The 11,924-nt window shown below is 38.7% G+C and overlaps 1 protein-coding gene across 1 annotated transcript in view; it reads left to right on the top strand.

Moving 5' to 3' along the window:
• The window catches only part of LOC107559824 (histamine H3 receptor-like), a 14,434-nt gene extending 3,588 nt beyond the window's left edge, over positions 1–10,846 (top strand). Inside the window, exons 2-3 of the mRNA XM_016243793.1 lie at positions 1,860–2,026; positions 9,968–10,846. Of these exons, the coding sequence (XP_016099279.1) occupies positions 1,860–2,026; positions 9,968–10,846 (1,046 nt within the window). The remainder of the gene's footprint in view (positions 1–1,859; positions 2,027–9,967) is intronic.
• The last annotated feature ends 1,078 nt before the right edge of the window (positions 10,847–11,924 follow it).

The following is an 11,924-nucleotide window of genomic DNA, read 5'->3' as shown; positions in this document are numbered from 1 at the left end:
ATCACATGGTCTATTGTGTCAAAAGCTGCACTTAAGTCCAATAAAATCAGAGCTGCCGCGTTACCTGCATCTCTGATTATACGGAGGTCATTAACAACTCCTAAAAGTGCAGACTCAGTGCTGTGACCTGCCCTAAAACCGGACTGAAATTTGTCTAAGGTCTAAATTAGGCTTTTTAAGAAGTGGCTGAATAACCGCCTGCTTAAGGCCTGTTGGAACAACTCCATTATGAAGACTACTGTTAACAATAGAAGTAATACTCGGCCCAACAACATCAACCATCTCCTTAAGAAGACCACATCGCAACCACCAGATGTAGGCTTCAAACGCATAATGATGTCCATAACTTGCGCCAGAGACACCTGCTCAAAGAGTTCAATACTCCTTACACAAGCTGGTGATATCACAAACTCAACTGAAGACGTAGGCAGACTAGTTCTAATCTTTTCTACTTTTTCCACAAAAAAAGTCTGAAACATTTCACATACCTCCAATGAGGGGGTCAAGGTAGAACATCCATTCGGATTGAGAAGTCTATTAATTGTTGAGAAAAGGGCTGCAGGGGCATTATAATTCTGTGCAATGACACTTGAGAAATAATTTTGCTTAGTTGTTTAGTTGTGTCCTCTTTTGGAAGGCCAAACAAAGTAGTTTTGCTTTCACAACAAAACACACAGCTTCTCCACGACATGGCATCAACAATACTACAGCGATAATCAAAGTTACCTCTTTCTTTGCGTAAACATTTGGGCACAGTGACACAGACATGTGAGGGCATGTTAAACGAGGCGTTTTAGGAGGACGTGGACGAGTCTTAACTCTTATAAAGTATATCTCTCTGTGTTTGAGACTTTAGTCTTTGCAACTTTAGGGATCTTACTATGCCACAACAGCTTGTAACACTCCAAAGAGAAAGGAAAACTTGAAATCGCATCATATGACCCTTTTAACAGGTGACGCTTTTCTTGCTTCATCCACTATATGGACGAAGACTCAAATTTCCCAATGAGCCATACATTTTGTCTTTTATTTTTAGACCATATTCTTGTCATGCTTTCTTAGCAAAGCAGGTTCTGAGGTGTAAAAAGGAATGATTACATCCATCCATCTGCAGTACCGAGACAGAGACCTTTAGTTCTCTGCTGCTCTGTGGTGCGCTGGCACCATAAATTATTGGCTTGGATTAAGAGTGCATTAAGAAACGAGATCCTATCTGCGGTTCATTTGAAGATCCGCACGGCCTCGTGGTCTATTCACCAAACCCTCTCTGCCTGCTTGAGTGTTTATTTGCGGCTCACAGACATTAGTACTCAGCCGATGTAGTGCTCAGTGGAAGTTCTTTGAAAAAAAAAAAAAAACTTTGTTTGAGAGATAGGAGGTGGCGCTCTACCTGAAAACGTGCCCACGTAGTTTAGATAAACTAAGTGCAAAAAAGCACTGCTTTTTTTCCTCAGATGCCAACCAGCTCAAAAGCTCTAAATAATAGAGCCATGGCTGTGTATTTGACAGTATGATAGATGTGAAATCTCAGCGTCCTTCAAGGACTAGGCAGTGATGAGATTGCTGTTTTGTATGGCTTTGGGTAAAAGCTTTCTCTTGATGCTTCTAGGTGCGGAAAAGCAAGAGAAAGAGGTAGAGAGCTCAGAAAGCAGTCACCGTTCCCTTTGCAGCTCGATGGCTTTTTGATAATAGCTCAGGTTTATCTGTCACATTGTGAAGCGACTCCTTCGTGACATGATCCATTGATTTTGTGCTCTGAAGGGCCTGTTATAGCCGGTCCAGGAGAAGCGTGTGGCCAGTGATACCAGCCGAGGGCTGTATATAATACAGTAAAATGTGATGTGTCTCTCTCTTTCCAGGGGCTTTTTGCATCCCGGTCTATATGCCCTATATCTTGACTGGCAGGTGGATGCTGGGCCGTGGACTCTGCAAGCTGTGGCTTGTGATGGACTACTTGCTGTGCACGGCTTCCGTCTTCAATATCGTCTTAATCAGCTACGATCGCTTCCTGTCCGTTACCCGAGCTGTAAGTATCAACATCCAATCAGTCTACTTAAAGTAATAGTCAGTAAATGCCTGTCCAAACTTGCAAGTTATGTTTTCAGTGGAGCACAAAATAAGAAATGATATTGTACTGGCTACTGCTTTCCAGAAATTGAAAGTGCAGCGTTGTCGAGCTCCAGACGTTAGATTAGATTGAACTATTTTTATCAGGACTCTTCAGTATTGCATTAAATATATGAAAGGTTGAAATTTTTCTTGCTTCGTCCACCATACTGGGTTTATGTTGTCTCAACACAATGCATTACTCTGGTTCAGCTGAAGCAGATTTTGAGTCATCCAGCTCTTAACCTCCTCTAGGCATGCAAATAGCAAATTAGAACCGTTGTTCTCTCCCACTCTCATAGGTAAATAGATCTGAGTATCATCCACATATAAAATGGTACGACATGCCGTATTTAAAAAAAATTGAACCCAGGGGCAACATATACAATGAAAATAAAATAGGGCCAATAACAGAACCCTGGGGGACCCCACAAGTAACAGGCACTGCCGTTGAAACAAAGTTACCATACTTTACAGAGGATGATCTATGTGACAGATAAGACTTAAACCACTCTAAAATGGTCCCACGAATTCCAATTAAATGGGATAACCGCTTTATAAGAATCACATGGTCTATTGTGTCAAAAGCTGCACTTAAGTCCAATAAAATCAGAGCTGCCGCGTTACCTGCATCTCTGATTATACGGAGGCCATTAACAACTCCTAAAAGTGCAGACTCAGTGCTGTGACCTGCCCTAAAACCGGACTGAAATTTGTCTAAGGTCTAAATTAGGCTTTTTAAGAAGTGGCTGAATAACCGCCTGCTTAAGGCCTGTTGGAACAACTCCATTATGAAGACTACTGTTAACAATAGAAGTAATACTCGGCCCAACAACATCAACCATCTCCTTAAGAAGACCACATCGCAACCACCAGATGTAGGCTTCAAACGCATAATGATGTCCATAACTTGCGCCAGAGACACCTGCTCAAAGAGTTCAATACTCCTTACACAAGCTGGTGATATCACAAACTCAACTGAAGACGTAGGCAGACTAGTTCTAATCTTTTCTACTTTTTCCACAAAAAAAGTCTGAAACATTTCACATACCTCCAATGAGGGGGTCAAGGTAGAACATCCATTCGGATTGAGAAGTCTATTAATTGTTGAGAAAAGGGCTGCAGGGGCATTATAATTCTGTGCAATGACACTTGAGAAATAATTTTGCTTAGTTGTTTAGTTGTGTCCTCTTTTGGAAGGCCAAACAAAGTAGTTTTGCTTTCACAACAAAACACACAGCTTCTCCACGACATGGCATCAACAATACTACAGCGATAATCAAAGTTACCTCTTTCTTTGCGTAAACATTTGGGCACAGTGACATAGACATGTGAGGGCATGTTAAACGAGACGTTTTAGGAGGACGTGGACGAGTCTTAACTCTTATAAAGAATATCTCTCTGTGTTTGAGACTTTAGTCTTTGCAACTTTAGGGATCTTATCTATGCACTAACAGCTTGTAACACTCCAAAGAGAAAGGAAAACTTGAAATCGCATCATATGACCCTTTTAACAGGTGACGCTTTTCTTGCTTCATCCACTATATGGACGAAGACTCAAATTTCCCAATGAGCCATACATTTTGTCTTTTATTTTTAGACCATATTCTTGTCATGCTTTCTTAGCAAAGCAGGTTCTGAGGTGTAAAAAGGAATGATTACATCCATCCATCTGCAGTACCGAGACAGAGACCTTTAGTTCTCTGCTGCTCTGTGGTGCGCTGGCACCATAAATTATTGGCTTGGATTAAGAGTGCATTAAGAAACGAGATCCTATCTGCGGTTCATTTGAAGATCCGCACGGCCTCGTGGTCTATTCACCAAACCCTCTCTGCCTGCTTGAGTGTTTATTTGCGGCTCACAGACATTAGTACTCAGCCGATGTAGTGCTCAGTGGAAGTTCTTTGAAAAAAAAAAAAAACTTTGTTTGAGAGATAGGAGGTGGCGCTCTACCTGAAAACGTGCCCACGTAGTTTAGATAAACTAAGTGCAAAAAAGCGCTGCTTTTTTTCCTCAGATGCCAACCAGCTCAAAAGCTCTAAATAATAGAGCCATGGCTGTGTATTTGACAGTATGATAGATGTGAAATCTCAGCGTCCTTCAAGGACTAGGCAGTGATGAGATTGCTGTTTTGTATGGCTTTGGCTTCAAATATTCCAATTGTTGCCTCCCACAAACGCATACAAACCAAGTTTTCGCTTGGTGCCTCAGATGATGCACTGCACATTTCCCTTTTGTCTGAAACAAATGAGTTGTTCACAAATCCCACAAGACACTGAAGACAGTGTTATTGCAATCAGATGAATAATAAGCGAATGACTTGCTGCCCCGGCGACAGATATTAGATAAGAGCGGCCCACCAGACGAATGAAGCTCGCATCCTCTGTGGATCCAGCGTTCAACAGCTCTATGGTCATGAATCTGTTAGTGCAATTTACTGCAAATATCCGCTATGTTAGTCATGGACGGCATCATCAATTTATTTTCATACTTCATAGTGAGTCAACCTTAAGACCAGTGGGTTATTAAAAATCCAAACTTGGGCTCTGTTCCAAAACCAGTTGAGCTGCCTTGCTGTCTTTATCCCAACTGAAATGAACCTCATAAATGACCAATTTTGAAAGTTTTAGAGTATATACACTTCAAAATAAAGGTTGCAAAGGAAGGTTTTCACAGCAATGCCATAAAAGATCCACTTTAGGTTCTCCAAAGAACCTTTCAATGAACAGTTCTTAAAAGAGCAATTCTTTCTTAGAGTAAAGAACATTTGAATCATCTAAAGAAGCTTTTGTGGAATGGAATGTTTCCATTGATATTAAAGGGTTAGTTCACCCAAAAATGAAAATTCTGTCATTAATTACTCACCCTCATGTCGTTCCAAACCCATAAGACATTCGTTCATCTGCAGAAAACAAATTAAGATATTTTTGATGAAATCCGATAGCTTTCTAACCCTCCATAGACAGCAAGAGAACCCGGAAGAGAACAAATCGTTGAATAAAGTCATCATTTTTGTTTTCTTTGCGCATTAAAAGTATTCTTGTAGCTTCATAAAATTACGGTTGAACCACTGATGTCACATGGACTATTTTAACAATGACCTTTCTGGGCCTTGACTGTAGTAGTTCCCTTGTTGTCTGTGCAGGATCAGAAAGCTCTCAGATCTCATCAAAAACAATTTCATCAAAAATATCTTAATTTGTGTTCCAAAGAGGAACGAAGGTCTTATTGGTTTGGAATGACACGAGGACGAGTAATTAATGACAGAATTTTCATTTTTGGGTGAACTAACCCTTTAAAGATTCTTCACTGATGCCAATAAAGAGCCTTTATTTTGAAGAGTTTATGAAAGGCTGCCATAGAATTTGGCCGATTCATTGCAGTATAATTATGCTTCCTATCTTTTGCGTCAGAAGTGCACAGACAATGCCTTAAACTGCTTCCTACATGGGTAGCTCACTAGAAGATGGGTTTGTTTTGTAACGAATTTAAAAAGTACAGGAAGTACTTTTTGGTCCTGTATTGCACTGCACCGCTGTATTGTTGCACAAGTGTTTTTTAAGTGTCCCTCTCAGTCGTTCTAGTGGCTTGACTAAATTCTAGTTTATGACTGGCATGCTACAGACAGCTATTTTGGACATGCAGGCAGCTGACCAGTAATTCTGTGGGGCTGTAATGATTCACGGGGAGCGACTATAACAAGGCTGCCCCCTCTCCTGACCTTTACATCCTGAGAGAGGCCTCTGATGAAAACCACACGGTAAAAGTCATGTCTAAAATAAGGAAACCACATATATGTGTCTCTGTGTTACAGTTTAGTTGGTGATCTGAAGAGGGTTACCCAGGTAAAAATAAAGTATACTTAAATGCACTAAACAATACTTAAGTACAAGCAAGTACATTTGTGCTAAATAAAATTGTGAAAGTTATACACTATACACTAATTAAAAGTATATTTCAGTAGTACTTCAGTACACTTGAAAAAGTATACTAAATACCACTGATATTTAAATAGATTTTTAGTGCATTGAAATAAAGTTTTATTTATTAGTTTTATTCGTGTATTTCTTAAGTGTGCTCTGAATACTTTAAAAATGGTTCATCTTAGTAGACTTTTATATAGTAACCATACGTTTAAATTAAACTGATTTTATTAAAAATATATTACTAATGTACTAGTTATAAGTACATTTTCCCAACTGTGGTACTTAAGTATACTTAATATAAATGCACTAATTGATTTTAAGTTTAGTAAGATATAGTACACCAAATACACAGAAGTGTTTATGATGAGTATATTCAAAAGATGGGTTCAAGTGGTAACTAAATACATTTTTAATACAGAGATAGTATGTTAAAAGCGCATTTTAGTTCATATTCATGGTGTCTCAAAATAGCACAGTTGAGTACACTTAGATGTTCTTAAGATTAGCTTAAGTGTATTTTAGTGCACTTTTTTCACCTGGGTTGAAGAGTAAAACCGACAGCAGACATGCTACTAACTTAACTATCTTTTTCAGTACCAAGCTACTTTATCCAAAGTCACTATTTTATGTCCGTAATTTGAGGAAGTAATCAAATATGCGCTTCTATCTCTCTCAGATATAGCACTGGCAAGACATTATAGTGAATCGGTTCATTCGGATGTAAAAGTGTAAATTTATCTGTCCAAGTTTAATGCTGTCACTTTAATCAAGATTCATTCATTCAAATCCATCGTTTTTGAGCGAGATAAATACTGCTCTGATTAAATGGTTAATTATATAGTCTAAAAGTTATATATTTGAAAAATATCACCCGTTTGAATTGCTTTAATGTACTTGTCTGCTTTTTGTTCGTAGCTTGTGTATCGAACTGGTTTTTAAGGAGTAGCTGCCCATCGATTAACTACTTTAAATCATGAGTTGCTTGTACAGTTTTAAAGTAGCTGGATCTGAAGTGGCTGTCAGCTTTGAAAACCACGTGGCTGCACACCAGCTCTTCTGGTGAAATCATAAAAGGAAGGAAGGGGAAGGAAGTTCAATATTTTTTTCCATTCAGTGTATGCATTTATCTCCATTGCAAACAGCAAAACGATGCTGAATTTGGGTTCTTGAGGTCCTTAAATAACCTCTCTTCACATTCAACTAAACTGTTGAGCAAAATAAGCTCAGAAAACATGGGAATGATGCCTTACTGTGAAAGACGAATGCGCTGAGCGAAAATGGCGTTAAAGCCCATTTCCCAGTCCTTAAACAGCTTTTGACTTTCCAGAGCAGGGTTTGGGCGAATTATGAAATGCAAATATTGATTTCCTGTGGAAAATTTAGTATCAAAATTGTTAAGAAACATTAAGGAATAGATATGCGCTACAATAACAAATTTACAAGATCTTGCAGATGTATTGAAAGGTAATTTAGCTGCTTGTGACTGAATGTCTGGAGCATAACTTTTTAATAGATTATGCAACGACATCTCAGCAGTTTATTCCGCCGTGGCTTCATGCATAATGTATTAGAATTTGCATATTTTGTATGTCTTATCCAGCTCTTCTGAAGTACTCATGGTTTATTGTCGTTACTTCCTGTTGACAACACGTCTATGGGCTTTATCTGAGATTGCTTTTGAAAGAGTAACGATCCGTCATCCGTCATAAATGACAAAGTTAATGCTTTTCAAACCTCAAATGTCATTTCAAAAAGTCTTGTCAGTAATTGAAAGTAGAGGTTTATGTGATAGTATCAGTGGCATTTGACAAGCATGTCTGGCTTTAATTATTCTCCTTGGTGGTGAATTATTTAAATCAGAGATGGTTCTTTCCTTAAGTATGTTCTGTACAGAATAAGGTTCAGGAAAGGTAGTGTTTTTCCAGAGTATGTAATGCATGGGGATTAACATAACAACAATCCCCAACCTTTGATATATTTTCTCATAAGTACTATTGAATATGATTATTTTGTGCAGATTTGTTGGTCAAGCTGTCTCAGTCATATGTCATTGCAAAATAATCAATTGTTAATAATTAAATGGTTACGTGTAAAATAAAATAAAAACAATTTTTAGAAGATTTTTTAACTGACATTTTCATGGAATTGAACATCTCAAATGTTCATTATTATAATGAAAAATGTATTCTCTTTATTAATGAGAAAAAACAAGTATGTATTTATACATAATGGTATATTATTTAAGTATCACAGCAATCCAAAGTCAATTGATAAATGTGTTTACATGAAACCGATGTCACAATGCAAAAAAAGCTTCTCCTCTATTAAAGCAGTAGTGCTTTTCGATCGGGCGGCACATCAAAACTGAAATGGGCATTATGTCAACAAAACTTCACCATCTCCAGTGTCCCAGAATCCAGTTCAAGGGCTTTAGAAGGTGTGAAATACCTTGATGTTTGTCTGAGGTAGTTACCGACATATTCCTCACTCCCTAAAGTCTATGATTTGCTGTAATTTCAAGGCTGAATGGCATTAGTTCATAACAAGAAAACACCCTTGAGGGCTCCTGACTTTTTCGAATAGATGATTCCTTTCTCTGGTTGTCATCTTTCCAATTTTCTCATTTTTAAATTACTGAAATGAAAAGTGTTTCGGCCTGGACTCTAGAGAGTGAGGTGCTATGGCGAAGACAGCCTTATTGTCACACTGTCCATCAGCGGAGACAATTACGCTTGTCAATTATTCATTGCTATATTTCAGAAGATTTACAGTTAATTTCAAAGGCCTCCAAATTATCAACATGATCAAATCTTTGAAAAACATGATTGATAGTTGATACTTTTTTATCCAGTAAAAGCTCTTTTAGTGTAATTGTACAAATGTCCACCTTCAGCTCGTGCATCAAGTGTCTTTTTGCTCTCAAATCTTTACTAACTTTTATCAAGTAAACGTCAGAATAACTGTAGTAATATTTCCATATTAACACTTACTGGACTGAAGCAGCTCGGCTTTACTTGATTCTCCATCAATCATATTTTATATGATTATCAGCGATCTTATCATCAGGATCTTTTGAGAAACGTTTGCTTTACTTTTACTGTTCCTCAGTGGAGGAATAATCTTCCCAAGCCTCCAAAACATATCACATCTTTTGAGGAATGTTTATTTCTTCATCTCTCAATCATCATTGGATTGCATTGCATTATGTGTTTGGATCATTAAATCTCATCTTACTGAGACATTATTGGAGATATAGAGTGACAACTAATATTTATATTATTTTATGTAAGTATCTGCCGTACTGTTATAAAGATCTCATTGATTTACAATTACACGCATATGTATTTTATCATATAAATATCAGCATCTGCAGCATGTTGCATATTTTTGATAATTGAAAAACACGTTTGAAATTTAAAAAATATATTTTGTCTGAAGGCGAACATTCCATTTTAATATATATATTGTATTATATGGTATAGAGAAAGGCAGCTTGCTAGGTTTTGAAACCGATCCACAGGAAGTTGTGTCTAAAAAAAGGTAGGAAAAAATGGTATTCATGGTGTAAAGTGATTTAGTCACATGTCTTGATCTTTTATTAAATGTAAATTGTATTTTCATGTCATCAGATTAATCGGACACGCTGATTAATTTATAATAGCCACATTAGTCGAATTGGTCCAAATCATTAGCTCACAGTATAACCGATCAGTTCTGCAGTACAGAAATTGGTTCTTTTTCCTCGCAGTGCTCTGAATCCTAGGCTGTGAATTGAATAAATCATGTAGAAGAAGAGGCAGTCACACTGAGTGTGCATAGACTTTATTGAGTGCGATAGCTGTCAGGGATTACTCCCATTCCAATTTATGACTCTGAACTATGGCTATTTTATGTGTCTCTCTCGTTTGACTTTAATCTTTCGTCTTATTCCATAGGTGAGGTACCGGGCCCAGCAGGGCGTCACTCGTCTGGCAGTGGTCAAGATGTTGGCAGTGTGGGTTTTGGCATTCCTCCTCTACGGACCAGCCATCATCTTCTGGGAACTGATGGTGGGAGAAAGCATTGTTCCAGAGGACGAATGTTTCGCCGAGTTCTACTGCACCTGGTACTTCCTGCTCTCCGCGTCTACCTTCGAGTTCTTCTCTCCGTTCATCTCCGTGGCCTTCTTCAACTTCAGCATCTATCTCAACATCCAGCGGCGGAACCGGAGTCGCATGGCGCATGTGGAGGCCGAGAAGGAGGACGGCTGGAGGGTCATCGACGGACAGGCCTCGTCCGTTTTCTTCGTCAAAACGCGCAAGGTGTCCTCTAGCGAGCCAGCGACCGTTTCGGCCGTGATCAAAGACGACGAGGAGGTTTCGCCGTCATCCAGCGGCGATCCCAGCAGCAGCCACTCCGTGTCTTTGACAATGAAGACGACCGTTAAAAAGCGAGGGTTGCTCAGCGGTTGGGTAAGGACGCGCATAATACGAGCGCAGGAGGCATCAAATCCATGCGCCCCATGTAGAAGCGGAGGACACGCGCGTCTCTTAAGAGATAAGAAGATTGCCAAGTCCTTGGCAGTCATAGTGTGCGTTTTTGGGGTGTGTTGGGCACCGTACACTCTCCTTATGATCATACGGGCGGCCTGCAGCGGTAGTTGTGTGGAACATCATTGGTACGAAGTCACTTTTTGGCTCCTTTGGCTCAACTCTGCCATCAACCCTTTCCTCTACCCGCTTTGCCACAGCAGCTTTCGCCGGGCCTTCGCCAAGATTTTGTGCCCCAAGCGGCTGTCTGTTCGGCCACATGAGGAAAGCCCTTCCTGCCAGTGACATTCTGACGGCAACAAAAGGGATTTAATTCTTTCACACTGAATATTGAAGGATGAAATAAAAGCACCAAGGCAAGAAAGCTAAACATTTCCGCCCAAGCAAATTACGCAATGGAAATCCATGTCATTATTTGATGGAGTAGCATGTTTTGTTCTTCTTTGATGAAACTTCCTGACATAAGATTCTTTATGAAGATTTGACCTTTTATTGATGGATATTAACAGTGCAACTAATAGTGCTGTTGTTATTTGTCTATCTCTTGTCTTGCAGTAACATAGGAAAGGCGTTGTTTTACTCTTGTTAGCTAATGTAAGTTGCATGTTCTGGGACATCTGTGGTGAAAAAGTGATGCAGCTTGTGTTCAGAACATATTCAGTTGACAGTTTGCCCACATCAACATTATTTATTGACTGTATATTCCACTCCATTGACTCACAAGGTTCAGTGAAAAAGAGGTGATCTATGTGAGACGGCATTACAGCTCAAATGAGAAAAGAAAAATATAAGGTGTGTTCTACCACTAAAAACATGAGCTTCACAGTCAGACTGCTATGGACAAGATTTAAACTAATAATGTTTTTGAATGGAAGTTTTGTGAAATTTTTGTGAAATGTGAATTAAGTTCTCATTTTTATAAGCTGAGAATCTTGAAAATGTCAATCAATTCTTATATGAAAGAATTGGAATGTAGCAACTGTGTCATGTGGACAATGTTTATGGTGCTTTTTTTTGTCATTAGTGATCAGCCCTGATCCCTTTTTTTTAAAGTGCTCTCTGGATTTCCAACAATGTCTTCTTTTTGTGTTTCACGGAGGAAATTGTGTCACACCGCTTTGGAAGGACATGAAACAATTTTAATTTTGGAGCATATCTCTTTAAGATTTGTTTTGGTTTTTAATTTTTTTTCTTGACTAGATTCATGGTTACAGTGTCATTGTCAACAACACTGAAATCATTAAAATGGCTTTATGAGTATAACTGTATAACTTTGAGTGTTTTAAAACTTGTTTACAATGATTTCAATGTTTTTTTGGTGTGTTTTGGGGGGGGGGGGGGGGGAGGATCCTTATAAAAGCAA

The sequence above is a fragment of the Sinocyclocheilus grahami genome, unplaced genomic scaffold (assembly GCF_001515645.1).
Source record: "Sinocyclocheilus grahami isolate Dianchi unplaced genomic scaffold, SAMN03320097.WGS_v1.1 scaffold701.1, whole genome shotgun sequence".
In the NCBI taxonomy this organism is placed as follows: Eukaryota; Metazoa; Chordata; class Actinopteri; order Cypriniformes; family Cyprinidae; genus Sinocyclocheilus; species Sinocyclocheilus grahami.
This window is presented reverse-complemented; position numbering and strand designations above follow the sequence as displayed.